Source organism: Microtus oregoni, unplaced genomic scaffold (genome assembly GCF_018167655.1).
Source record: "Microtus oregoni isolate MIOR12 unplaced genomic scaffold, Mior012 000003F_ref0000135, whole genome shotgun sequence".
NCBI classification, from domain to species: domain Eukaryota; kingdom Metazoa; phylum Chordata; class Mammalia; order Rodentia; family Cricetidae; genus Microtus; species Microtus oregoni.
In genome coordinates this window covers 73,961,384-73,988,053 of record NW_024543062.1, presented here as the reverse complement: position 1 = coordinate 73,988,053, position 26,670 = coordinate 73,961,384, and the positions used below count along the sequence as shown (strand labels likewise).

Below are 26,670 nucleotides of genomic sequence, written 5' to 3'. Positions count from 1 at the left end.
CACTTTTTTTCTGTTTCTACTTGCATTTAAGGACATCTTCATGAGAACATTTCCTTCTGACTATTATATTTTCAACTATGATAGAGTGAGCTACTGCAGAATAATTTCCCTGAGTATTAACCACTTTTCATGATAATAGACTTATTATGCAATCCACCCTAATAGATAATTCTCTTTTGCTATCATACTGAGTTCAGAGATGTAAAGGCTTGATCTGTTCAATCTATTATACTTACTAAGTTTACTGATGCTCAAATGAACACATTTTGCTTACTAAAACATTCCCAAAATTGAGTTGGATTGAGTTGAATTCCCATAATTGAATTGACATTATCAGTTTTTGATCTCACATGCTATTGTATATGACAAATATTGGAGGTTCATTTTGCATGTTTCCTTTTTTAATTACTATTAATTTTGAAACTACACTTACATCATTTACCTCTTCCCTTTCCTTCCTCCAAACACTTCCATATATATTTCTAAATATATAAATACAACTTACTCAGTCTGCAATGCTATTATTATCTTTTATGTATAGGTTTTTCAACCAAACTTTTAAAACAAATATAAAAATAAATTTTGAAAGGCACCTATAAGATCAAATGATATCTGAAGTATAAATCATTATCCAAATAACATAAAGGATGAATGTGTAACCTCTTTAATAGTACTAAAGAAGTATAAAAGATGTCATTTTGTAGCTCTATCCTGAGAAAATACAGCCTTCCTAAATGAACATGAGGAAAAGACATATCATTCATTTTTCACAAATCTTATATGTAAGAAATGATAAAAGAATGAATTTTATGTAGTGTTACTTCCTAAGAGAAAAATTATGCATGTGTGGTAATAGATATGCTAAATAGCTCAGTTTTGCCACACCACAATGCAGACATACAAAGAGCTTTGGAAATTCTGGATCTGAGAAAATGTGCTATCATTAGACGTCATGTAAGGAAAATGTTCAAGAAGGTCTTTTTCATAAGATGATGCCAGATGGGAAACATGAAGAAAGCAGGAAAATGAAACATGGGCAAATAAAAACTGGCTATTCCTGGTCCTTTCTAACAATAATTTAGAAGACTGTGTATAATAGATAGAGGACTACCTGGAGTCTTCATCAGTCAGCACCCACCTCTTCTTTTCTCACGAGCACTGGCTCCATTTGTCTAGCCACAGAGAGTCAACATAAATCCTCTTTTGAAGTAATGCACTTACCCCTGTAATTGCACAATTTCCTTTTTAAAGTTGTACCAAATAATGGAGAGCTTATCTTGCACTCATACTCACATTCACACACACACACACACACACACACACACACACACACACACTAACTCATTGTGTGGGAGGTCCTTCTGTCTATGTGTTACTTTTATTGGTTAATGAATAAAGAATTTGGCTTGTCCTATAGCATGGGAGGAGGAAGGCAGAGTTAGAGAGAAACCACGGAGATGCCAGAGACAGATGCTGGGAACTTTACCCAGTAAGTTACAGTCACATTGCAATATAGAGACTAATAGAGATAGGTTAAATTAATATGTAAGAGTTTGCTAATAAGAAGCTAGAGCTAATGGGCCATGCAGTGATTTAGTTAATACAGTTTCTGTGTGATCATTTTGGGTCTAAGCTGTTTGGGCAGCCGGAAAATAACAAGCAGCTTTCCTCATACAAATTGGCACCAATGTGGCGAACTAATTCCACATAAAACCTAAGAGGGATTGGGAAGGAATTCTAGACACTAAAAAACAAAGTTTAGCTGCATTCACAGTGATGGATAAATGTACATAGGCTTAAAAGAAAGAAAAAAATGAGTATAGCAAGTTATAAAAAAAGGTAAATGTATTATAAAAATATATATTCTTTAAAGAGACAAAGTATAGACAGTTGTAAATTTAACTGAGTATAGAAATATGAGCTATGTAAAGACGGAAAATTCACAGAGAGTTTGGACAAAACTACACACATATTTCCAAATATTGTTTGTAAATGCTTCTTTATATTTAAAGGGAGATATGTTATAGAGATTTGCATTGTTATGGATTTTGCTTTATTGATAGAAATTTAAGATCAATTTTTTTATATGTATATTTCTGTTCTTGATTAATGTATTGTGTTTGTGCAGCTCATTTATAATGTAATATATAATTAAGAAATATAAGTTAATATATAATCACCTATAATAGTCAAGCTTGTAGTCATGTTAATAAGATTTTCTAGATGTACAAAGATATATTTCAGATGGGTAGGCATTCTTCAAACCTTTCAAAGATTAGAGATTCTGGCATTTAAAATGTTTTAAGAGCTTAAGACTTTTCATGACCATGGGACACATCTGCCTCCTGGCAGCACCAATTACTTCAAGAGGAAGATGGACATTAAAGAGACTCCATAAGGAGTTTGCTAGCAATTTGGGCAAGAAACTGCTCCTACCTGGACTGCTGAACTGGACTTGCAGGATGCACAGAAAAGATACTGCTGAACTTGCCTAAAGGTGAAACAATCCTTCAGGATTCCTGCTTCATGAAAGAGTCTGACAAACAGACATTCTGCAGGACCCAGAAGAAAATGGGTGACAAACTGCCAATCTAGGTGAAATTGTCTTTAAAATTTCCTGCTTTATGGATACTATGGGCCTGTAGACTGAAGATGGGTACCCAAACAGTACAGAAGAACTTTGGGAGACTATCCAGATAGTAAGATGTCTCTGTCAATTCTAGAATTTTGGAATTTGTTTACAATGTACTTCCTGTTTACTTAGGTAATATTATATCCTTCTGTAGTCTTTGTTGGAGTTAAATTTATAGTTATAGTTTTCCTTAGTCATTGATGTGGGAGTGTCATATATCAATCTGTTGATTTCATTGGCTAAGTAATAAACAAACTGCTTGAGCTCATAGCTTAGAACATAGGTGGTTGGAGTAAACAGAACAGAATGCTGGGAGGAAGAGGAAGTGAGCTCAGAGACTTGACAGCTCTCCTCTCGGGAGCAGATGCCTCAGAGAGACGCCATGCTCCCGGCTCCTGGGCAGACAGATGCGATTCAGCTCCGACCCAGGATGGACGTTGGCTAGAATCTTCCCGGTAAGCGCACCTTGGGGTGCAACACAGATGATTAGAAATGGGCTAAATTAATATGTGAGAGTTAGCCAAGAAGAGGCTAGATAGAAATGGGCCAAGCAGTGTATAAATGAATGCAGTTTGTGTGTTGTTATTTCGGGGCATAAGCTAGTGAGGCGGCCGGGGTGCTGCGAACACAGCCCTGCCACTCCTGTCTCTACAAGTTATGATAAAAGGTAAAGTATACATAAATGTTATAACTGTAGTTTCTGTAATTCTTGCTTGATACCTGTTTTGTTATATTTAATTTTACTATGTTAAAGTTAAAACCTTCCTTTTTGTTTAAATAGAAAAGAGGAAATGGTGTAGGAGGTCCTTCTCTGTGTGTGTTGCTTTTATTGGTTAATGAATAAAGAAACTGGCTTGGCCTATGGAATGGGAGGAGTAAGGCAGAGTTAGAGAGAAGCCATGGAGCCGCCAGAGACAGATGCGGGGAACTTCACCCTGTAAGCCACAGCTACTTGGCAATACTCAGACTAATAGAAATGGGATAAATTAATATGTAAAAGATAGTCAATAAGGAGCTAGAATTAATAGTCCAAGCAGTGATTTAATTAATACAGTTTCTTTATGATTGCTTTGGGTCTAACCTAGCCTGGCAGCTGGGAACGAACAAGGAGCCTTCCTTCTATACACTCACAGAGAGCGAGCGAGTGAGCAAGAGAGAAAGAGAGAGAAAGAAAAAGAGAGAGAGATTCAGCTTATCCCTAACTCTCTGGTTCTAGTAGATGAAATATGGACTGATAATGAAATGATAATCTGAATTCATTTTCCTCAACACTTAGCCCCATCTAATTGCAATGAATGCTCATGAACATCAGAAGAGATCAGGGTAGGAACTACAAACTTACTGAGCATCTAGCTGATGTAAAATCATATTGCATATAATATTTTAGCGATAATTTTTAAGTCAATGTGAAGAACGTTAGAAATGTTTTTGTAAGAAAAGTCATAGATTTGGAAGTTTTATCTTTAAATACACACAAAATGTTCCTTACTTTCAAATAAGTGTTTTGAACTCCAAACTAGCATTCTTACTAAATATTGTCTTGTTAAATAAAAAAATTCACTAGAAATAAATTTTCTTTGACATTTGTGTGTTTGATTTACTACATGTAATTTATATAAAGTAAAGCATTTGTTACTTAATCACAAACTTATAAATATTACACACAATCTGTTGATCAAACACTGATAACATATAGGCACCTATAGGCTGTTGAGTCCTGGCTTCTTTTTCTATAAACACAGGTTCCAGGCTAGATAAATATTTCTCCAACTTTTAGATTCATGAAAGAGTTTTTAAAAAATGACTAAATCAATTAGGATTGCGAATTTTCTTTTGGAAAAAGGATTTAAAATAAACTAGCATACAAATGGTCATTACTAGTTGAAACATTTCATTAAGAACATTTTAGCAATAAAAGTCAAGGTGCCAAATTGCAAAAAAGATATTCTATATTGCAAGTACAAGAATGTGGTGTTAAACTTTCTGTGTTACTCTACTCAATTCACTTCACATACTTATCCAAATAATCTAATTGGTTTCAAATTATTTTATGGAACAATGCTTTTAATGTATTTGATGATGTGAGTTCCATTCTCCCTTTCGTTTACAAATGGTGACCTATTGTCTTACATTGATGCGATGTATTAAACAAATTTAATTAATCAGCACTACACTGCATTATGTGAACAAGTGTATTAAAGGCAATTTACTAAAGCTAAATAAAATTACAGTTTTCAGGGAGCAGAAATGAGCTGCGAAAGTTTGATAACAAGCCTTGCCACAGGACGTTTTCCGTCCTATGGGAAATGACAACGCCGCTGACATTCGCTGAAGCTTCTTCCTGCAAGCTTGAAAGGGAAGCTGCACTGTGGTAACACTGGTTCTTATCTTAAGGGCCAAAAGTGGTTTTGAGAATGTGTGGTATCATTTCCTTCAACAACTCAGGACAGAACCAATCTTGAGTTCCTCATTTCTACATTGCAAAAGCAGAAACACAGCTCACGGTCTTGCCTGGTCTTTCTCCTCTGCAAGCCCCGTGTGAAGGCTTTTATCCACCATGTATAACTATGAAATAGCATTCTTCCTTGGAAGAGATACAGATTGAGTGAACCTGACATCTCTTGTTCATCAGAACAGAATATGGAAATGTCACTAGTTTTCTTTTCTCAATTAAATATGTGTGAATCAAAAGAGAAAACCTTTTTCAAACTAATGCATGGGTCAGGAAAAGAAGAAGCAAGAAACGAGTCCAAAATCAGGTAAAATTAGAGATGTTTAAGTCAGCTTTGTACTTTAAAAAGCATGGTTGAATAACTTTGTTAGCTCTGACTTTTTAAATACTTTGTTGAAAATATATATACTGATTGTAGTGCTGAAAATGAGGGGAGAAACTTTATTTATTTTTTTACATTTTGGGAATAAAAAATGTTTAGTCTAATTTTGCTTCATTTTTAAGAGGTTGATAATTTTAGTCACAGCAAAGCGTTAAAATAATAAATAATGGAACAAACTCTCAAATAATGGTCTGTTGAAGTAAAAAAGATTATACGTGGTATACTCTATGCTAATTCCTCTTTTTACTGTTGAAGTAAACCTGATAAGTCAAAGAAGGTGTATTTCTGAATGGGTGTGGGTGTGTATCAATTCCAAATTTATTGGATAGGTTAATAGGATTTCTATGACATCAGAATTACCCTGAATGTGTTATTGCTTTTACAGAGCTAAAGAGAAAAGGAACAGATTAAGTCTTCTCCTGCAGAGGCCTGATTTCCCTGGGGAGACTCAGACAAGCAGATCTGCCTTCTTGGCCAAAGAAACAAGGTGGGAACCATCACTTCATTGTGAGCATAGTGTTCTGGTTCTATAACTAATTATTAGAGAAAAGGAAATAAAAATCAATATGCTATTAAAAATCTATTATAAAGTGAATATAGTTCAACATTTTAGTTCCCCAAACAAAGAATAGTCCTAGGGTTTAACCACTTTCATAACCCAAACCAAATATTTACAAGAACTTTTAAAAGTATTCTCTCATAATTAATAGACCTGTCCATTTTAAATGATATACTTTATAGCCCATAAATTGATAAATACTAATTTGTTTTAATACTGTAAAATTGTCACCAGGAAAGGTTATTTATCTCTTTCCTCAGACGTTTTCAAGAAACTACCTTATGTATGATAGCAAAGAATACTGAATAAAGGAAATTTTATAGTTTGGTTAAGCATTTTCTTAGCTAAAATGAAGTTTGTCTTATATGTTAGCTTACTTTTATTCAAAATTTGAATATGTCTAGTTAAAGAGAAAAAATATTTCACGTTTTGCTTTATTAGCATCTCAAATCATGTCAAAAACAGCTTTAGTCTTATCCCCTTGAAACTTCACCAAACTTCATACATTTTCAAAAAAAAAGATACAAATGAACAAAACTGATCACCTTGTGGTTACAGATAGAAGGAAATTGCATATTTTTTAAAGAAAGGACTTTGAAAAATACTGTTTATGCTTCCTTATTTGCTAATTTTTTTTAAAATTTGATTTTAAAATGTGCTCTCTCTCTGTCTCACTTTCTTTCTCAAACTGATTTCTCTTTTTTTTTGTACTTTTACTTTAACACATGACTACTTTTACTTAAAAACTACAATCGTGACACTGAGTAAACATGCAATATTTCATTGTTCAATGGGGAAGTTCAAAAGAAAACGGACTCATGTTGAAGATCTTACTGTCAGTTTGACTTGGCTTATAGAAGCAGGAGAGCACTTGGAAGGTATCAGTGGAAAGCTGGGTTTCAGAGTCCCTGCAGAGAGATTCAGAAGTAAACATGCTGCTCACTCCATCAACAAACTTTCTGTTTTCTGCAGAGTTTCCCCTCAAGAAGCAGAGAAATGGGCTGAATCATTTGACAAACTGCTTTCTCATAGAGGTTAGTGGTATTTTTATCTAGCCCTCATTTCTTAATAAAATATTAAAAATAGATGGCTGCAGTTATGAAAGGCAAAACAGTATCAGGTGTTTATATAGCAGTAAGGAATTTGCAGTAATCTGTGTTCTAGTCAAAGGAGATAACTAAAAAACAGAGTAGACATCTAAAGGAAAAAATATTTTTAATTTTCTTATTCAGAAGTACTTACTATTGGTGAAATCTTAATTATTTCTTTATTCTCTAGTTAATAACTATAACATTTGAATTATAAATTTTTATTTTAAATTTCCTATATTTGAAAGAGAATTAGTTTTATTACAAGTATACTAAATACAGTAACCACATTATTTTGTTCTTAATAATCAAAAACTTGAAGTGGTTTCTTTGATAGACATTTAGAGAACTCTCATGAAGACAGCTTGTTAGAAAACTGTTATAAAACCCTTTAGGTAGTTCTATAACAGATCCATTTTTAAAAATTATTTCTTTTATTTTTTGATATTATAATTACAGTATTTCCCCCTTCCCTTGCCTGTTTACATAAACTCCCATGTAGTCTTCATTGCTCTTTTTCAATTTCATGACCTAACTTTTTTCACTAATTTTTGTTATATGCATATATGTAGATGTATTTTTAAAGCAGAATCTTATAGAGAGGTTAAGAATCAGGTGTTTGTTAATGCTGAGCATTGTGTGCTATTTAGGAGAAGAGGCCAAAGTAGAACAGGCTTGATTCTTCAACCGTAAATTTGGATCAGGGTCAGGCAGTCGGGATTATAACTTCCAGTACGAGGCTTGCAAACTTTTCTGAATTCAGTTCATCAATTTTCTCAAGTTTGAAATTCAAAAATTTGCACTTATTACTTAGTAGAAAAATACATTTATTTTCTTTACTTAAAAGTTTTTACTTACTTAATTAGACGCACCGGCATCCTCAGTCACAGCTTCTCTTTGTGCTCTCCACTTACAGCATAGTAGTTTGTTCTTTGAAACACCATCACTTTTATGCTCCTTCCCAAGACTATTCCAAGAACAGGACAGGAAAGCACTTTACCCTTGAGCATGGCAGACCCTGCAGGCTTTCCATCCTCAGTGTGTGCGCTAAAAATGATTCTCATGACAAGGGAAACTTGGAGAGGAACACTAGGAACTATGCTCCTTTCAGCACTAGGAAGAAGCAATTGCCTTTGTGTTTCCTCATTTACTAACATATGCATAATGCTAAATATTTTCATTGCATATTGGGCACATTTAATATGATTTCTTCTGTGCCAAACACTGGGTCACATCCTATAATCCCAGTACTATGAAGTTGGGAACAGGAGGAGCAGATTTATGACTAGCCTCATTTGCATAATAGGTTTGAAGTCAGTCTGGGCTCTGATACTCTGATTCAAACAATTAAAATAATTTCTCCTAATACTTTGATAACTACAATAAGTTATTGTTCATCATCACTCCACTATATGTACAGAACATACAAGTCAATTCTCTTCCAACATAAGTAAATTTACACTCAATCCCTAAGCTGTCTGTATCTTCTACTTCCTTTTACCCCCGTTAGTCTTTTTATACTCTATATTCTACTTTCAATTTCTGTTAGTGTGTGCTGACCATAACCCTATCTTCTACTTCTATGAGATGAACTTCTTTATATCCCACATGGAGCCTCTGTCTTTATACCCAAGTTATTCAGCATGACGTATTTTCATTTACTCCTATTGCCACGTATTAGAAAACTACATCCTGTTTGTGGAGATGTCCAATATTCTGAATATGAAGGCATACCACACATTCTTATGAATTCACCTGTTGATGCATACCTAAGTATACTGTGTACATTAAACATTGCCTGTAAGTTCAGCTTAACTATTTTGTTATAAATATTTTATTTCAGATCGATACAAGTTCCTTCTTAATTGCAGCTTATAAAGAATTTACTTTTTAGAATTTTCTTTCAGTTAACATGTTGTACATACTTCTTATCAGTCTCAATTAATAAATATAATGTTTAAAAGAGGATTCTTCTTTAAAACTGAGTGATGGTTTGTTAGAAATAGAGACATATGGTTTCATTTGTAGGGCCTCACAGGAACATGAACTCTAAAAAATATCAAGTGTCTACATATTAAAGCTAAATTCACTCTTAAAAGTTATAAAGGAGCCCCACTGAGATGTGAGAAGTTTCTGTAACAGAAATGTCTGTATAATCTTAGTTACGCTCTTTAATCATGTCGGGTTTCAGTTCCCACAGCTGTAAACCAAGAATTTTTTATTTCCCAAGCAACAGATTCAAATGATGATTAAGAAGCTAACAAATAGTGGCATCTACACAAATACAAATGACTTCTGCAATAATGAATTGTAATAATTATCACATTAAAATAATCTTTTTCTATTTCCAGTAAGTTATAAACTAGACAACAAAGAGAAAGGGAGTTGGAATTTCAATTGGAAGTCGAGTTTGAGCTGGATTTATTACTCCAATTAACTTATCATGCCCTTGACATCCAAAGTGAAGAAATATTAGGACATGGATAAGTCCTACCTCACATTCTGTAATTTCCATTTACGAGTACTGAAAAGCAAAGGGGTTAAATTGAATTTGACACTATTTTTCCCTAGCGGTGGAAATATTAACAAACTGTAAACTACTCACAAGTTAAGAGAAAGCAATGTGAATTTAAACAGTCATCCCTCACCTACTTGCATATTAAAATCACATCGTATGGCCAAAGTACTAAATAGTTAAATAAATTCACAAATTATGCTACTAGTATTACTTTATTGGTTCAATTATTTTTCATTGCAATGAAAATTGTAACACTAAATTATGGAATTTCAATAATTGCCTAAAACACTCTGGACTACAATATTAAACTCAGTCTATTTCTAGTAATTTGGCACTGTGGGTGTAAAATAAAATGAGATGAATAGTTGAGAAGTGATCCTATTGTAAAATACATGCACACTTATACAGACATTTCAAAAAGGACCCTAATCCTTTAAATTATATACAAATTCCCTGGGATTACATGGGATGGGTTACTCAAGTTCAGTATGCCATTATCTGTATAAAGGTAATGAAACATTAAATTTAGTCAAACAAGGAATTTAAGTTACATATCAAACGAGGTGCGATAGAAATCTGGTTGCATTGTTTCATAAAATGAGCTCTTGTAAAAAACAGCAAAGACTCACTGGAAGTAGTAGCTTTATCAATAGAACTACAGAATAAGTAGTGTTGACTCTAGCTCCAGCGGAGCCTTGGAAATTCACTAGCCATACAAAATGAAAGAGATATTCCAAGAGTTGGGTGGTCTAGGTTTGAGACTTCCATTGTTTGACTAATTCAGGGAATCAGAAAAGTGTTTTATTGCAGTATGTACCTTAAAATCGACAGAGTTTTTAAAAAAAATGACAAACAGTACCCAGTAGAGTAAAATAGAAGAGTCTCTGGGTTTCCCTATATTCCAAAGAAAGAAAGATAAAAGGTGTTTGGGTAATTACCAGTTTAAGATTTATTTATATTTATTTATTTTATTATTTATGCATATGATAGTTTTGCTGTGCACAAATATACACCACATGTATAAGAACAGGGCTTCCATTCCCTGAGACTGGATTTAAAGATGATTTTGAGCCTCCATGCAGGTACTCCGAACTGAACTAAACCTGGGTCCTCTGCAAGAGCTGCCAGTTTTCTAAAATGCTCAGCTAACTATACAGCCCAACTTCGATGATTTTCTTACTCATAGTTTAATTTTTAAATTAATTTGAAATACATAGAAAGTTAAATCCAATGAAATGTGTATATGGCAAAAACTTTTCTTAATAAATAAAAATGGTTTCATTAATGTTATTATGAGTATCAGGTATTAGTGGTAGAAAAAAATCAAATGAAGATAATATGAAAACAATGTGTGAGCATCAAAATCATCCATAAAAACAAATCTTTTCTAAAATGAATATTTAATTAAATGAGTTCAGTGATACATGGTAATTTTAATACTACAGAATCCAACTTTTGTTCCTTAAGTATTTCTATGACAATTTTCACTTACTTTTATTTTAAATCTTTATTTATCAGAAATTTGCATGTAGTTGAAAATGAATCCTAAAAAAATTGTAATTAAAATTTATGCATTTAGTAATTTACAAATTCTGTTTAGTAAAACAAAATGTACTCATGAATCAAAAAATAATATCATAGCGTAGTCTGTCATTCATAATCATTAATTTCAAATTACATTGACCACCTTTATAGAAGTGAGACTTATCACCATGAATATAAATATTGTATGTGATATAATACAAGTGAAATGCTGTGTATATTATACAGACACACACATATATGTATACACACACACTCACACTCAAAGAGAGAAAGTATTTTGGCATAATACAAAATCAATTTGAAGCCAAACTTTGGGGAACTTTTATGCTGCAAACCTCCTCTGAAGGCCAATGGAATACCTACAAGGACTTTTCAAATAAAATCCTGTATACTGAGTAAAAACCAAGTTGGAAAAAAATTCAATGATCTTGCTAAGATACTGATTGTGTGCATCTACTTTAGAGTGAGGAGGTTTAAATAAAAGGATGAGTCAACAATATCCTGGTTTTCTCTCCATTATGTGGAAGATAATGTTCCTGTTTTACATGGGAAGTGCAAGAAAAGACATATAGAGAGTAACAGGTTACTATTAGCGACTCCTTAGTTGACATAAACCTTATCATCAGTTTTTCAGTGTTTCTGAGACTCAGACCTGGAATATTAAGTGACTCTGGCGCATAGACAGACAAGTTGCAAACTGTCACAGAGGGATTTGGAAGAGAATAGCACCTTCTGCGAGAGGAGTCTCTATCAATTAGGAAATACTTCACTGCTCATTTTGATTGTCCTTTCCTAGTCATCGCAAATATTCAAAATATTTTCATTAAGATTAGTTCATTAGAGGCTTTTATACCTTTAATTATGGCTCTAAAATATTTTTGCTGAAGATCACTTGTAATATATAAGGGTAAGAATAGAACAACAGTCATTATTCCTTGGATTTAAAGATGTAAATTGATTAAACTGTGTAAAATATTAGTTGCAAATTTGAGTATGAGCCACAAGGAAACCTATGCTTAACTTTTGGAAAAGGAAATGAGTATTTCTCCTTATATTTTCCATTTTGTGGTTTTTGAAGTTTTTCTTTAAATTCTATTTATATACCAGTTTTCTATACAATAAGGGGTTTTAATGTCCCACAAAGTTAAGTTTCTTACCCAAAGTAACCCATGTCAACAGCTTTATAATCTAGAAAAAGGTTAGAAATTTTAAAAGTCTATATTAAATTTGGGACACATGCTTAAATCATTTTTACAAAGGAAACCATGTACTCTATGGCATCTCAGACCTATGAAATCAAATATTAAAGGAGAAATCATTCAAAATGATACTTTAGATTTTATACTGTACCTAAGCTTCCAGATTTAGAGTTTCTTGATTTGTTTCCTTTGGTTTCTTGGCATCTGAACAACACTGCAACAGATGCAAGATGTTCAATTTAGAAACATCAAATTATAAGTATTTCATATTTGTATGACACATGGGGCAAGCATCTTCCAGTGTGAATTCTGGTCCCAGGTTCCATCAAGTCCTTGTGGCAGTTACACTCACAGCTTCTGCCTGCTTGGAATGTTGCTGCCTCTGCGAAGTTTTTTCTTTGTGGTCTAACCTAGCACTGCCATCCAGAGTAAGAAGAACAGGATGTTCAAACTTTCTGACTTTGCTTGCTTAAAATTTTTAAACAAAATTTCTTTAAATTTAAAACAAATGTGTGTTTTCTTTACTTTATTGTCACTGATGAACGATTATATCACCAAAAGTCATTCACTTAAGTGACCATGTAATGAGGTCTCATAGCACACCCAGCAAGAACTTTCCTTGATATTATTCTTGCTTAATTTTAATATTTATATCAACCCAAGACTAGTCAACGGGACCAAAAGCTTTTGTGTATTGTAACAGAGAACAACAGATTAAGCAAACTGCCTTCCTTGTCATCCAGTGAAGTACTATAAGTGAAATAACACTTTTTCTAGACCACTTATGCTAAAAGATATGCAAGCTGATTCTCCTACTATTCCAAATAGAACTAATGACTCTTCAATTATTCTTTCTTTATCCTTGGTACACATGTCTGTCCTATCAGCTAATTTCCATATTAATCAACTAGTAGCCTTTCATTGTCTTCATGGCCACTTATTATATAAAATTAACTTGAGTTCAATCTCCCATGTGATCTTCTTTCTGAGCAAATTAGGTATCTGACATGCACTTCATCTATAAACACGTTGGGTTTAATCATGTATGATTTTTATGAGAAGTAAATAACATCATAATAACCAAAGGAATATAATAGTGATACAATTCCTCTGCAAATACTCAGAACTTTTGCTATAATTAATATTTACTATAATATTACTATTACTGCATTTGAGTTCCTAACACAGACTTCATACTAGGTGATTCTCAATTAAAATGGACTAAAGATTATTTTCCATTTAATAAAAGTTTTAGATATATGATCAGTGACAATTTGTTTTAGGTATTTTTACAAATATGCTGCTGTAAACAAAAACTATTAATATGAAAAGTAATGGCTATGTTCTGAAGTGAAAACAATTACTCATTTGCTGATATCATCAGTGCTTCAAGTGTTCAGTCTGTTTCCACATGACAAATGAATAAAAATATAATTTGAAAAACAATGTGTTAACCATTTACTGAGGTTAGTGCAACTACTCAAAAACCAAATGAACCAAACATTGAGTTTTCATTTCTAAACTAGATATGACTGGAATAAAAAAATTTTATTGGTACAATATGATGGGCACTCGATTTGTAACTTGCTTTCCTTCCATTTGTATTCAAATAATAAGAAAAGAATAAGTGAGGAAGACAAGAAACAAAAATCCTTCTATTACACAAGAGAATAGACAGGAGAATGTGACATAAGCAAAATAATCCCCAGTGATATATTTTTAATAACTACGAAGGATACATTTCCATATGATTATTCTGTAGTTTTTATAATTAAAATTATCTGGAAATGTTCTCAAAATCATTTTTGGTCTTGACTCCAATTATTTTCTAACATATATTTGAAAAGCTCCTATAGAAATTGATTTTATCAAAACTTTTTAGTTAAGTATATCACCATATTGAACTTCAGTAAGAAATAAGAATTAATTCAGAAAATACCAGGATCCCAGATGCTCTGACAGTACATATTAGAGACAAATGAAAATGATAAACTACTTTAAGAATCAAGTTTAAGAAAAATGGAAATATATTTGGAAGAAACATCACAATATTTTCAAAATTTGAAAAAAGGAAGTAAATATGGGGCAAAAATAAATAAGCCCAGCTTCTTTCCATAGAGCCAAATATTCGTAACTATGCCCAGAGGATGCCTTTTCCTTCATTGGTTGGTTGACTGATTGGTTGGTTATATTGTAACCCTGATTAGAGCTGAGGTAAAGGCCTTGACCTCATTCCTAACCCTCTGATTCTCAGCTTCTTTCGTAGTGATTCTTCTTTCACTGGAGAGACATGCTTCACTTTCAAAATCAGCTTTAACTTCACAGTTAGAGTGTCCTTTCCTTTCAGTTCTTATTTTCTTTCTAGTTCATTATAGCAGAATACGGATACTAAGCAAGGACAAAGAAGTGGAACAGGAGACTAGACTGCTTATCTATGGTTTTAGGCATACAGACAGAAAAGGAGGAAGTTTCCCTCTGTTAGCAACCCGTAGCCAAACAATGCTTATGTCACTTATTTCTAAAGTTATCATCTTGCTTCCTCTGTCATATGAAATACTAAAAGAGTGTTGCAGTTGGGTATTTACTAATTAGAGGAAGAACCCCGTGGACAGTGGTAGTGACACAAACTTTTACATAGAAGTCCAGGAACTGTGATTCAGCCAAGGGAGGTATTCAAGCAAGAACACACTGAGGAAAATCATGCCAGGAGGCCCAACTTGCTAGTCAACTGCAGTAAAAGTGGGACCTCTGATTGCTAGTTCTGTTAGTTCATTCTGATAGCTGTTAAGATTTTAAAGTATTAAGGCCAGAGATCAATTAGTTTTGCTATGGAAACTTGTATATTTTCCCATATTTGGACATCATATACTGTTCATAAAAATTCATCCGAAAATCTTGTCCATTTATTTTTCCCTTGAATATTCCGAGAAAAAGCACATCGCTCAGTATGAAAAATAAGCCTGTAAATAATACACTGACTGAGCTAACAAAGCGAAAGGAGCAACTAAGTATCACTCACTTGACCCTCATGACTGCTTCTCTGTGGTCAGTTCGCTGACTCATTCAGCAAATGCTGAGCATTCAGTCAGCAAATGGATGTTGTTTTTGAGCTGAAAAGTCTCACAGCATGTAAGGACTGCATGTGCCTTCTAGAACTTGCTAGGAGTTTCAAGTTGTCTCCTCAAGGTATTTTCATCTGGCCTTTCATTTCCTCCATACTCTCCTCACTAACATGTAATTACTAACATTTGTTCTTCCGGGTCCTTGTGTTACAGAAAAGCAGAACCTTGCTTGACCAGAGAAATCCCACTGCAAGAAGTACAGAGGCAATGTAACATTTTTGTCTTGAGTGGGGGCAGCCTTTCATTGTTCTAATGCTTAGTGATATTTCGGTTTTCCCGACCATTTTCTGACTACTTACTCCTTATGATTCTAACATATTAAAAGGACTAATTACAACATAAAATCTAATCACATAATGCATCATGACAATACAGATGAATTCTATGTGTTGGAGAAATAAATGTATATACACAGAATGTAGTTGCTGGTTTATTTCCTATAGTTGCTATATCAACTTTCCAAACCAGTGGCAACTTAATCCCAAATCAAATCTAACAGTTGTGTAGTCGAGAAGTCTAGTGTAGGTGCCATGACAATAAAACCAAAGTGTCATCAGGCACTCATTCTTGGTGGAGGATCAAAGGGAAAAATCTCTTTATCACTCATCTGGGTCACTAAGATATTTGTTCTTTTCCCCAAAACAAAGGAAAATCTCACCTTTGAGAATTCAGGACATTTCTTAGATTTTGCCGTCCATCCTCCAGGTTTAAAGGCAAAAAATAGAGATACAATCTATTCTTTCTCCTGTCTCTTCCACCTTTAAGGACTCTTGACAAGCTTGATCTACCTGGTTACTCTTCCCACCTCACATCACACCCTGAAGTCACACATTCAGGGTTCCTTTGTTTATGTCAGGTTACATATCTCTGGATAATAGAATTTTTATGCCACTTGAGATCAAACCCATAAACTTGTTTGTATATGGCAAGCAGAGCTCTATCACTAAGCTAATCAGTCCTTAAATATAAACCTTTTGAAAACTATTATAGTCATCCTATAGTTCAGATTAATCTTCCTTACACACTTGGAATGTGTTTGGTAGGTTGCTCTGTAACTGTCAGTTATTTTGATTTAATGAACAATTTATATGTGTAAGTTTAGTCTATTATCATTGTCTACTTATTCAAATTAAAAATATAGCTGTGTATATTTTTATATTTGTGATGACTGAACATTTAACAATATATTATTGTGTGATGGAAATATTCTTGATTTTGAAGTCATTTTAATTGACAATAATGGTATTTCATTCAACTTTCCTCGGCTTAACATCTTCCTTGTATACATCTCTTATCTTCATTTCTTGATTTGTATACAGTGGTTCTGTTTAAATATAATATTGATAGAGATAAAATTTATCTCATCTGTTACTATTTATCTTCACTCTGCAATGTGTTAGTAGAACAAAGCCCTGCTATTACACACAGTTAGATAAGAGAAACCCTGTCTGAACACCTCCCGCCCCCCCAATAAATCTTTTAGTTCAGAGAAGTTTCATTGTTTCTAAAGTTTTTTCTCTCCTTCAAGTTCAAAAAACGTATTAAAAGTACAGCAAGAAAGAGAAGTTTCAGGGAAAAAAAATGTTGACATGTAGGATGAAGCTAAGAAAAAAGGAGCAGGCAGCACTGAAGAGAAAGTAGAACACAACGTTCTGAATTCTTAAGTTGAGGCTTATTAGAGAACAGAGAAATTTAAAACATGAGAGACAGATTAAGAGAATGGATAAGACACTGGAGATGGAGATAAGATGTTTTAAAACCTTATTAAAGTGAATTATATCTTACAAATAATTTTTCATTTGAGGTGATTACAATTACATAATTTCTCTTTCCCTTTCCATACTTCCTCAAAACCCTCCCATGTGCCCCTAATTATCTAATATCAAAGGTCAATCCTGAAAATATAAGTACAAGTGTCAGCATGAAGGTTTAGCTTGTTACATTTGTATTTTGAGGACTATATGCATAGTGTGTGTGTGTGTGTGTGTGTATGTGTGTGTGATGTTGAAGTGTGTAAGGGTTCACATGGGTTTGTGACTGAAGACTCAGAGACACTTTGAGAATGAACTTAACCTTTATGGCTGCAAGGATCCCACCCCTGTTGGACTGAAACCCTTTTCCATAGCCCAGGGCAATTTTATGTTTTCCAATATTTATACTTTAGCCAGTATATCCCATATGCTCATAACAACCTAAATACAATACCAAGTGCAAATATTTGATTCAGGAGGCACCACAGCTTTCCGGGTTGCGCTCTAATCAAGTTTTGCATAGGCTTTGTATCCATGGGAAATTCTCAGACAAGGTTCACATAGGACAACAAAGGTATTTGTAACATAAAGGATGGATAAGAACTGGGTGCTAACTCCAGAACTAGGCCAAGTTTGGCACAGCAGTCATTGGTGCTTTTTGTCAACTCTTTGGTGCCAGGCCAGAAGGAAACTCTGCCACAACTATTGCTGTGAAGAGACATCATGACCATTGCAACTCTTATAAGAAAAACACTTAATTGGGACCGGCTTACAGTTCAGAGGTTTAGTTCATTATCATAATGTTAGGAAGCAAATGGTGTGTAGACAAACACAGTGCTGAAGAGGTAGCTGAGAGTTATACATCTGGTTCTGCAGGCAGCAGGAAGTGACAATGCCACAATGGACAGGCATGAGCTTCTGAGACCTCAAAGACCACCCCTTATTGATACACTTCCATCAAGAAAGCCACATCTCTTCTTGGTGCCATTCCCTATGAATGATGGGGGTCATTTTATTCAAACCACGACTGTTTGGGTTTCTATTGATGTGAAGAGACACCATGACCATAGCAACTCCTATAAAAGAAAATATTTAAATGGAACTGGCTTACAGATTCAGAGGTTTAGTCCATTATTTTTATGGTTAGGAAACACGGTGGCATGCAGGCAGACATGGCACCTTTAGAAGGAACTGAGAGTTCTGTATCTGGATAGGCCGGCAACAGAAAGAGAATGCCACACTAAGCAGGCCTTGAGCATCTGAGACCTCAAAGCCTGTCTCTAGTGACACTCTTCCCTAACAAAGCGACACCTACTCCAACAAGACCACATCTCCTAGTAGTGCCACTTGCTATGTGCCTATACGATTCATTTTTATTCAAACCACCACAGTATGTGTGAGTTTGAGCATGAGTGTAAAAAAGAAGAGAAAAAGAGTCTGAATTTGAAAAGAAATATTTTAAAGGAAGAGTTGATTCAATATTATACATCTGTCTAAACGTTCGAATATGGCTAACAAATGCTCCCCATGTAACAACTTACCTGTGGCAACAGGAACAAATAGATTTTTTTCTTTTTTGTATTGATTTTATTGAGCTATACATTTTTCTCTGCTCCCTTCTCTTCTCCCCTCCCTTTCAAATTTCTGCCATGGTCCGTATTCTCTCTATTTACTCAGGAGATCTTGTCTTTTTCTACTTCCCATATGGACTAGATCCATGTATGTCTCTCTTAGAGTCCTTATTGTTGTCTAGGTTCTCTGGAATTGTGATTTTTTAAGCTGGTTTTCTTTGCTTTATGTTTAAAAACTAGTAATGCATGAGTGAATCTGATAATTGTCTTTCTGGTCTGGGTTACCTCATTCAATATGATGTTTTCTAGCTCAATCCATTTGCCTGCAAATTTCAAGATGTCATTATTTTTTCTGCTATGTAGTACTCCGTTGTGTAAATATACCACATTTTCCTTATCCATTCTTTGGTTGAGGGGCATTTGGGTTGTTTCCAGGTTCTGACTATGACAAACAATGCTGCTTTGAACATAGTTAAACCATTTTATAACTAGAAAGTGAGACAAAAATCTAAAGAAAGTTTGTAAAAATACTTTCATTCCAACTCAAAAATCATTTCCTCTAAGGAAGTTTATCTAAAGTCCACATGAAGTATATTTCCCTTCTCTCAATGCTTTTTCTACAATACAACTCCAACACAAGCAAGCAGTTTCAAATTTTTTGACTGATTACAAATGAAAACCTATGTTTAAAAGACAAATTATCAACATATAGTACATGTAACTTTTCAGATAATTAAAAACTGTCTTTGAAGTCTAACTTATGATCATCTTGTCTCTATGTCATTCAGCATATCCTACTGCCTAAAAAGGAGACCAAGAAAAGATAAAATGAGGTGATAATTGAGGACAGAAGGAAGACAGAAAGATAAAAAGAATCATACAGGATAATGTAGACTGAATTGTCTTACTAATTACAATTCTGTAATAGATTTTTTTCCTTTTGCCCTAAAAATGCATAAAATACTGATTACATATTTTTTCTCTTTACCAAATATATATTATTTCTCAACTAATATATCCTGATTATGCTTTATCTCCATCTACTCTTCACACATAACCCCATATTCATGCCCTTTCTTTCTTTCATTAGAAACAGACTTCTAAAGGATAATAATAAAATAAAATAAGAAAAAAACTAAAACAAACACATAGGAATTAGATAAAAATAGAAAACAGACAAAAATATCCCAAAAAAAAAGCACAAGAAACGGATTAGATGCAAAATTCTTACTTATTTTACCACACATGAATCCTATAAAACCACAAAACCAGAAGCCATTAAATAAACAGAAAGGACCTGAAATTTAAAAAAAAAAAAGAGAGAATTTAAAAAGGGAGAAAAAATTAAAAGCAAAAGATAAAATTTAAAAAGAAAAAGAAAAGGCCCTGACACATTATAAAACAAGAAACTTCCAATGACGTCATAGTAGTCGTTTTCTATTGTCTGTCTTTTGCTGGGTATGAAACTCACCCTTAAGAGTGTTTTGGTTCCACTGCAAGGCATTCTTGGAGAAACTAAATATCCTTCTGCAAGTGGTTATCAATTGGAGATGGCTTCTGTGATAGGGATAGAGGCATGTCTCCAATTCGTCTTTTAGCTCTGGACCCTCTCCAATGTAGACCAATATAGTCCCATGCATGCTGCCTTGGTCTCTGTGAGTTCATATTGCATCAATCCTGTTGATTTAGAGGGCCTTGTTTCCTTGGTGTCTTCCAGTCCCTCTGGCTCTTGTACCTTTCCACATCCTTTTCCACCAAATTCCCTTATCCCTGAGTGGAGAAATTGAGGGAGACATCCCATTTAGGAGTGAGTGTTCTAAGATCCCTCACTCTTGGCATGTCTGGCTGAGGGTCTCTCTATTTGTTCTCATCTGCTGCAGGATGATGCTTCTCTGATGATGGCTGAGCAAGGCGCTGATGTAGGGGTATAGCAGAATGTCATTATGAGTCATTTTATTGCTACATTCCTCATTTATAGACAGTATTTTTTTTTTACTCTAGATATCTGGGCTCTCTAGTCTCAGGTTCTTGGTCACTGGCGCAGTGTTGGGTATTGTTTCCATATCATAGTCAAATCAATTATTGATTGATTTCTCTTACAAGCTTTGTGCCATCATTGTACTAGCATATCTTGCAGGCAGAACATCATTGTAGATCAAAGAGTTTTGTGGCTGGCTTTGTGTTTGCATTTCTCCTTTGGTAGTATTCTGTTTTATCATTAGCAAAGCAGCTACGCCTGAATCTCCTGCTATTTCAGCTACTGACTGTGGCTCTGCAATCACAGCCCCGCTGCTCAGGTGCAAGTCCTGAAAGAACTGCCTCTGCAGCAAAATATAGTTTTTAATTAAGTCTCTAATTGTTTTATTTTACCAATAAAGACTTGCAAGTCAGATACAGGGGTGAAAACTTTCTAGCTCTGAGAGGGTGAAAAGCAGCCAGCTGACTTTCCTATTTAGCCTACAACCCACACTCAAAAATCCCTCTCTACTACTTCCTGTGCATTTTTCTATCCATTTTCCAGACTCCTTCTCTCTATGAATACTTCTTGTCAGCTAGTCATTGGCTCCACCTCTTGACCCAAGGTTTTGTTTAATTAATACAAACTTAGGGTTCACATTGTGATCATATATCCTGTAACAGTATCATGCGGCGCATACTCCTGCTACCAAGAACACTAGCTAGTAGAAGTAAAGGTACTATGTACACACTGACTCATCTTTTCCCTGTTCAGTATGTTGTGTAGTTGTTTTCTTCAACAATAATGTCTTTCCATTAGATCCTCCCATTTCAGCCAATAATCTCAATTTTAAAAAAAATTCTCATGACCAGAAAAAGAAAAGCTAGCCAAAGCAGTTGAAAAAACACAAGCTTAAAGTCAGAATGTCTTACAGTAGAATTTGTAGGCTGATACATTTTATTTATAAAAGCTTTACATGGTTAAACATAAATTATCGATAATATCCACAAATATTACCATCCTCGTCATTCCCACCGCCACCACCACCATGATGGAGTAGTTATCATGTACCAGTCACTTTTTTAGCATTTTGCAAAGGTCAGCACATTTAATTCACTAGTTAGCTGTCATGTGGATAGCATTTTCTTAATTTTAAATATTCAGAAACTTGATTGTGTAAAATAAAAAAGTCCATTCAAAGACACATAGGAGGTAGGCAATCATAATTTTGAGTCTAGGTAATTTTTTAGAACTTATTGACTGTCTCAAGCACTGATGGCATATAAGACAAAAGGACAAAAACAGTGTGTATTTAAATGTTTAAATGGTAAATGTGAAGTTGCTACTTTACATATGTCTCTTATTCTTTTAATTTTAAAATATGTACTTCATAAAATAGTATTTGATTTTATATTCCTCAAAATTTTCACAAATACATATTACTAAATTATGCTTTATTTTCATTCTCTTTCCATCATGAATTATTTCCTTCAAAAGACGTGAGAAGTCTCATGGAATATGTTAGGCCTGAGAATTTAAGCCTGTTCATACTCAGGACAGGCAGGCAGTATGAATTTGGTGGAGAGACTTGGAAAAAGAAGATAGACTGTGTAGAAATTGGAAATGTAGAGACAATGAAAACAGAACTTGAGGGTGTCCAGCACAAAAAACATGGTCTGATAGTGGGCAGAATGAAATCCAAGAGAAAAACTTCAGGAGTCTATAGAACAATCCTTCTTTGTCATGAGTAGAAGAGATGTAAATTGAGCTGTGTAGGATGATCCCTTTTACTCCTAGATTTAAGGATTTAGATCTATGTGTAGTTTAGCCTTATTTCATAGAAACAGTACCCTTCTTCATTTGTTCAAGAAGTTATTTTATATGAAGCACCCACACATATTGGTTAAAGGTGCAGGTGTAGAATTAGAAGGAGACTAACTTTTACTGTTGGTACTTGCCTATGATTTAATATCAAGCAGGGCATCTTTCCATCATGAATGTGTTATAGTAACAAAATATTATTTGGTTTTGGCAGATGGACTGGATTCTTTTACTAGATTTCTTAAAACTGAATTCAGTGAGGAAAACATTGAATTTTGGGTAGCCTGTGAAGATTTCAAGAAATGCAAGGAACCTCAACAAATCAGCCTCAAAGCCAAAGAAATATATGAGAAATTCATTCAGAACGATGCTCCAAAAGAGGTACAGTGATAAATGAAAACACATGTAACTACTTGACACTTTCATGGGTTCTGTTTTCACCCCACTCATTCTACCAGAGAGCTCAAGATTTTGTTAAAGTCAAACTGGTTAATTGCAGGTTTCTATTTATTGACATAATATTATAGTGGATTAAAACTATAAAATCAATCTTCAGAGCTAGACAAAGAATGAATAAAGTTGCAACGTTTTGATTCTTTCTATAATCTTTATTAACTACATTAGCAGAAACAACTTATTAGAAACTAAAGATTTCTGAATGTGATAAAGACAAGACACACAAATACAAGTATGTTGAACACTGTTTAAAAATCATGTGATACTTTACAAGATTATACTTAGCAGCATTAAAGGTGGTTAAAGGTGCTTATCTACAAGCCTTAAGACCCGAATTCAATGCCCAGACCCCACATTGTGTAAAAAGGCAACCAGCTCCCCTAATGTGTTCTCTGATAGTCACACTATTCTATAGCATGCATGTCCTCAAAATAATAAATATAATTTAAAAATAATTTTATCTACCTATGTAAAATTTCGTCTGTTCAAAGAAGTTATTTAGTCATCTTAGGACAGCCCAAAAGAAAATATTTAATAGACAAATGATGTAACTCTACTTTGTCAGTGTTTTGAGTGAAAACAATTGTCCTTTCTTTTGATTACAACTAAATGAGTACAGTCCATAAGTTGACTATAAGTTTAGCAGATATTGGCTGTCATTAAATATTAAATAATTTGATGTATCTAACTGTATTTAATAAGCAGTATTTCTACTTCCAGAGTGGAACCAATGCTCTCGATATTCAACTACAAATTATTACTATCATGCTACCTTTTGCTTGTTAGACAAATACCTAAGATCATTCAAATTAAAGAAAAAAGAAAAGAAAATATTTTGCTCCCATTTCAGAGGACATGTGGTTTTGTTGATTTGGGCTCTTTGACAAATCTATATGTAATTGCAGAAATGCGTGGCAGAGAAACTTGCTCACTTTATAGCACCTAAAAGTAGAGAGGGGGAGCAGGCAATAGGAAGAAATAGAAATGAACTGAGGGAGATACCAGAATTCCAGTACCTTCTCAATGCAGGATTTTAAGAACCTAACTTCTTTGAGCTAGATCCTACCTCCTAAGGATTCCATCACTGTCTAATAGTGCTACAGGGTAACAACAAAACCTTGATTATTATACTTATAGTAACAAATCTCTGGAAAATCTTTAATACTGAAGCTATAACATACTCTGTAAAGCAATACTCTTTATATGAATATATTGCTCTAAAAATGAGTGTTTGCTTAATTATGTAAATATATAACAGGTTATATGGTTACCCAAAGTGGAAAACAGGATAGCTTCCTGAAAATATAATATTAATTCCAAATACATCAACAGGAATATAATAAAATTAACTATATGAGATTATATGTTAAAGACACATTCCTCTGTTGACACATTTTTGCTTGTAGAAAAAAATAACATGATGAAAAAAAGTAGCAGCTTGAACAGAAGGGTCTTATTGATATCCCAACCAAGCCCCAAACTCTCATTCCCTATAACTTAAACTCTTGAACTTCTGTGACTTTAGTTCCTCACTGTGAAAATGGGTGGGTTAAAGTGATGATCATATGGAAGCCACCATTCCATTAGTCAACTGTGCAGTGTTGGAATAAGCATGACTATTAACAAAGAGATAGGAGAGCCAGATAAGAATCCTCAAGTGCACTCTTGTATTCCTAGACCCTAGGAGAATGAACCCCATATCCAAATACACCATAGCCCTTCCAATACTATAAGACTACGAGATGTTCTCAAAGACGTTGTATTAGATAGCCTGTAATTATACCTTGTTCCTATTTATGCAGGTCAACCTTGACTTTCACACCAAAGAAGTAATTACTAAGAGCATCACACAGCCAACTCTCCAAAGTTTTGATGCAGCACAAAGCAGAGTCTACCAGCTCATGGAACAAGACAGTTACAAACGCTTTCTGAAGTCTGAAATCTACTTACATTTGATAGAAGGAAGACCTCAGAGACGATCAAATCTTAGGAGACGGTCACGATCATTTACCTACAATGAGTTCCAAGACGTAAAGTCAGATGTTGCCATTTGGTTATAAGTAGAAGTAATATTCCTTATTTTGGTGGTAAATGTGTGTAACTGCTTCTAAAACACAGCTTGTGTGCAGTAAAAAAATTATTATACTTTTCAAATAACCAGGCAATAGTATTTTTTAAATGTAATAACTTTTATATTAGAATGATTCACAGTCTTTCTTCCACCATATTTTATAAAAACATATCTTGATATCCTATTCATAATAAAAAAAGGCCTTTATTTCTTCATTAACCATCAGTAAAAAAGACACCAGAAGAGTTTTGTAACATGTTGAAGTAAAATGTAAACATGTCAGCTATGTCAAGTTTAGTTTGGATCATTTTTTCTAGGTATAGAAAATGTACTTAGATAACCACATATCCATATGATATTGTGTTTAGTGATGGGTTGCAGCATACATCTATTTCTTATCGTGGGGAAGGGTGGACATATGTTGTTGTGTACTAATTCTAACTCCATAATAGCTATCTATCACTTCAACATTGATACCAGCAACAAAAAAAATGCATAAAACACATTTCTCTCTACAGATTAAAAAGATTAATCATAACCCAGGTAGATATGAAAGACTGGACTCACACTCACTCTAGCTGATGAATATTCCCCATTAGATGGAGGTACACTCTTGTTCACCGCAGTGTGCTCTCATTAATATATCTCTCCATATCCACTAAGAGGACAACATTCTTTCCCAGCAAATGAATGTGCCACTGAAATAACACCAGTCAGTGCTTGGATGATGATGACCACAATCTTCCACAGAAGTTTTTATGTCTCACATTTGGAATTTGAAAATTGGGGTAGAAATTTAAAATGAGAAGCAATGATAAAAGAAATCTACAAACTTGACAACATCAGCATCTGCCAATTATGGTTTTTTTTACCTATTACGTTCTTAAAATCCTTGCCTAATAATATATGATGCATATATATAATAAACATATATCTATATCAAAGAAATATTTAATTGCAATGTGTTACAAGACCTGTACATGTATTAAATGTGGTGTACTTTCAGATTACTAAATGCTATTATATTAGTTGAAGTGTAAATAAATTCTACCATCTAATAATAAAAAACTGAAAAAAACACTTTGTCTATTGATGTCATTTATTTCTTCCAATATCTCCATATTCTTATTTTTGAATGACACTGAGATAGAAAAATCTTATTTATCTATTTTGTCACTTATATTAAAGTTAATAATTTATCCTTTTAAAATATGGAAACAATGTACTATATATTTTAAAGAGCCTCTGGAAAGGTGATTTTTATTTTTTCTTCGGTGGATTTATATTTCTTATAAGAAGCATGTCTCTTCCACAGAATATAATTGTGCTATATGCTAAACTAAGATGGCACATCTTTCTATTCTGATTATAAAATTTATGATTTGATTTTACTAGCATTATTTTGGAAATACACCCAAGATACTAATTTATGTATTTGTTTATTTATTTGTTCAGATTTTACCAAGCAAATTTTAAAATAGTCACAACAGCCAAATCATTCCTGAGCCTGAGAACCTGGTACTCTGTCCTTGAGACTGAGAGCCTC

The 26,670-nt window shown here is 33.8% G+C and overlaps 1 protein-coding gene across 1 annotated transcript; it reads left to right on the top strand.

The window, feature by feature from the left end:
- Window positions 1-5,221: 5,221 nt before the first annotated feature.
- On the top strand, window positions 5,222-26,166 carry Rgs18 (regulator of G protein signaling 18). The gene is made up of 5 exons (XM_041648993.1): window positions 5,222-5,391; window positions 5,852-5,953; window positions 6,998-7,059; window positions 22,812-22,978; window positions 24,856-26,166. Exons 1-5 carry the CDS (start codon window positions 5,273-5,275, stop codon window positions 25,111-25,113), a joined length of 708 nt encoding a protein of 235 aa, XP_041504927.1. The 5' UTR covers window positions 5,222-5,272; the 3' UTR covers window positions 25,114-26,166.
- The last annotated feature ends 504 nt before the right edge of the window (window positions 26,167-26,670 follow it).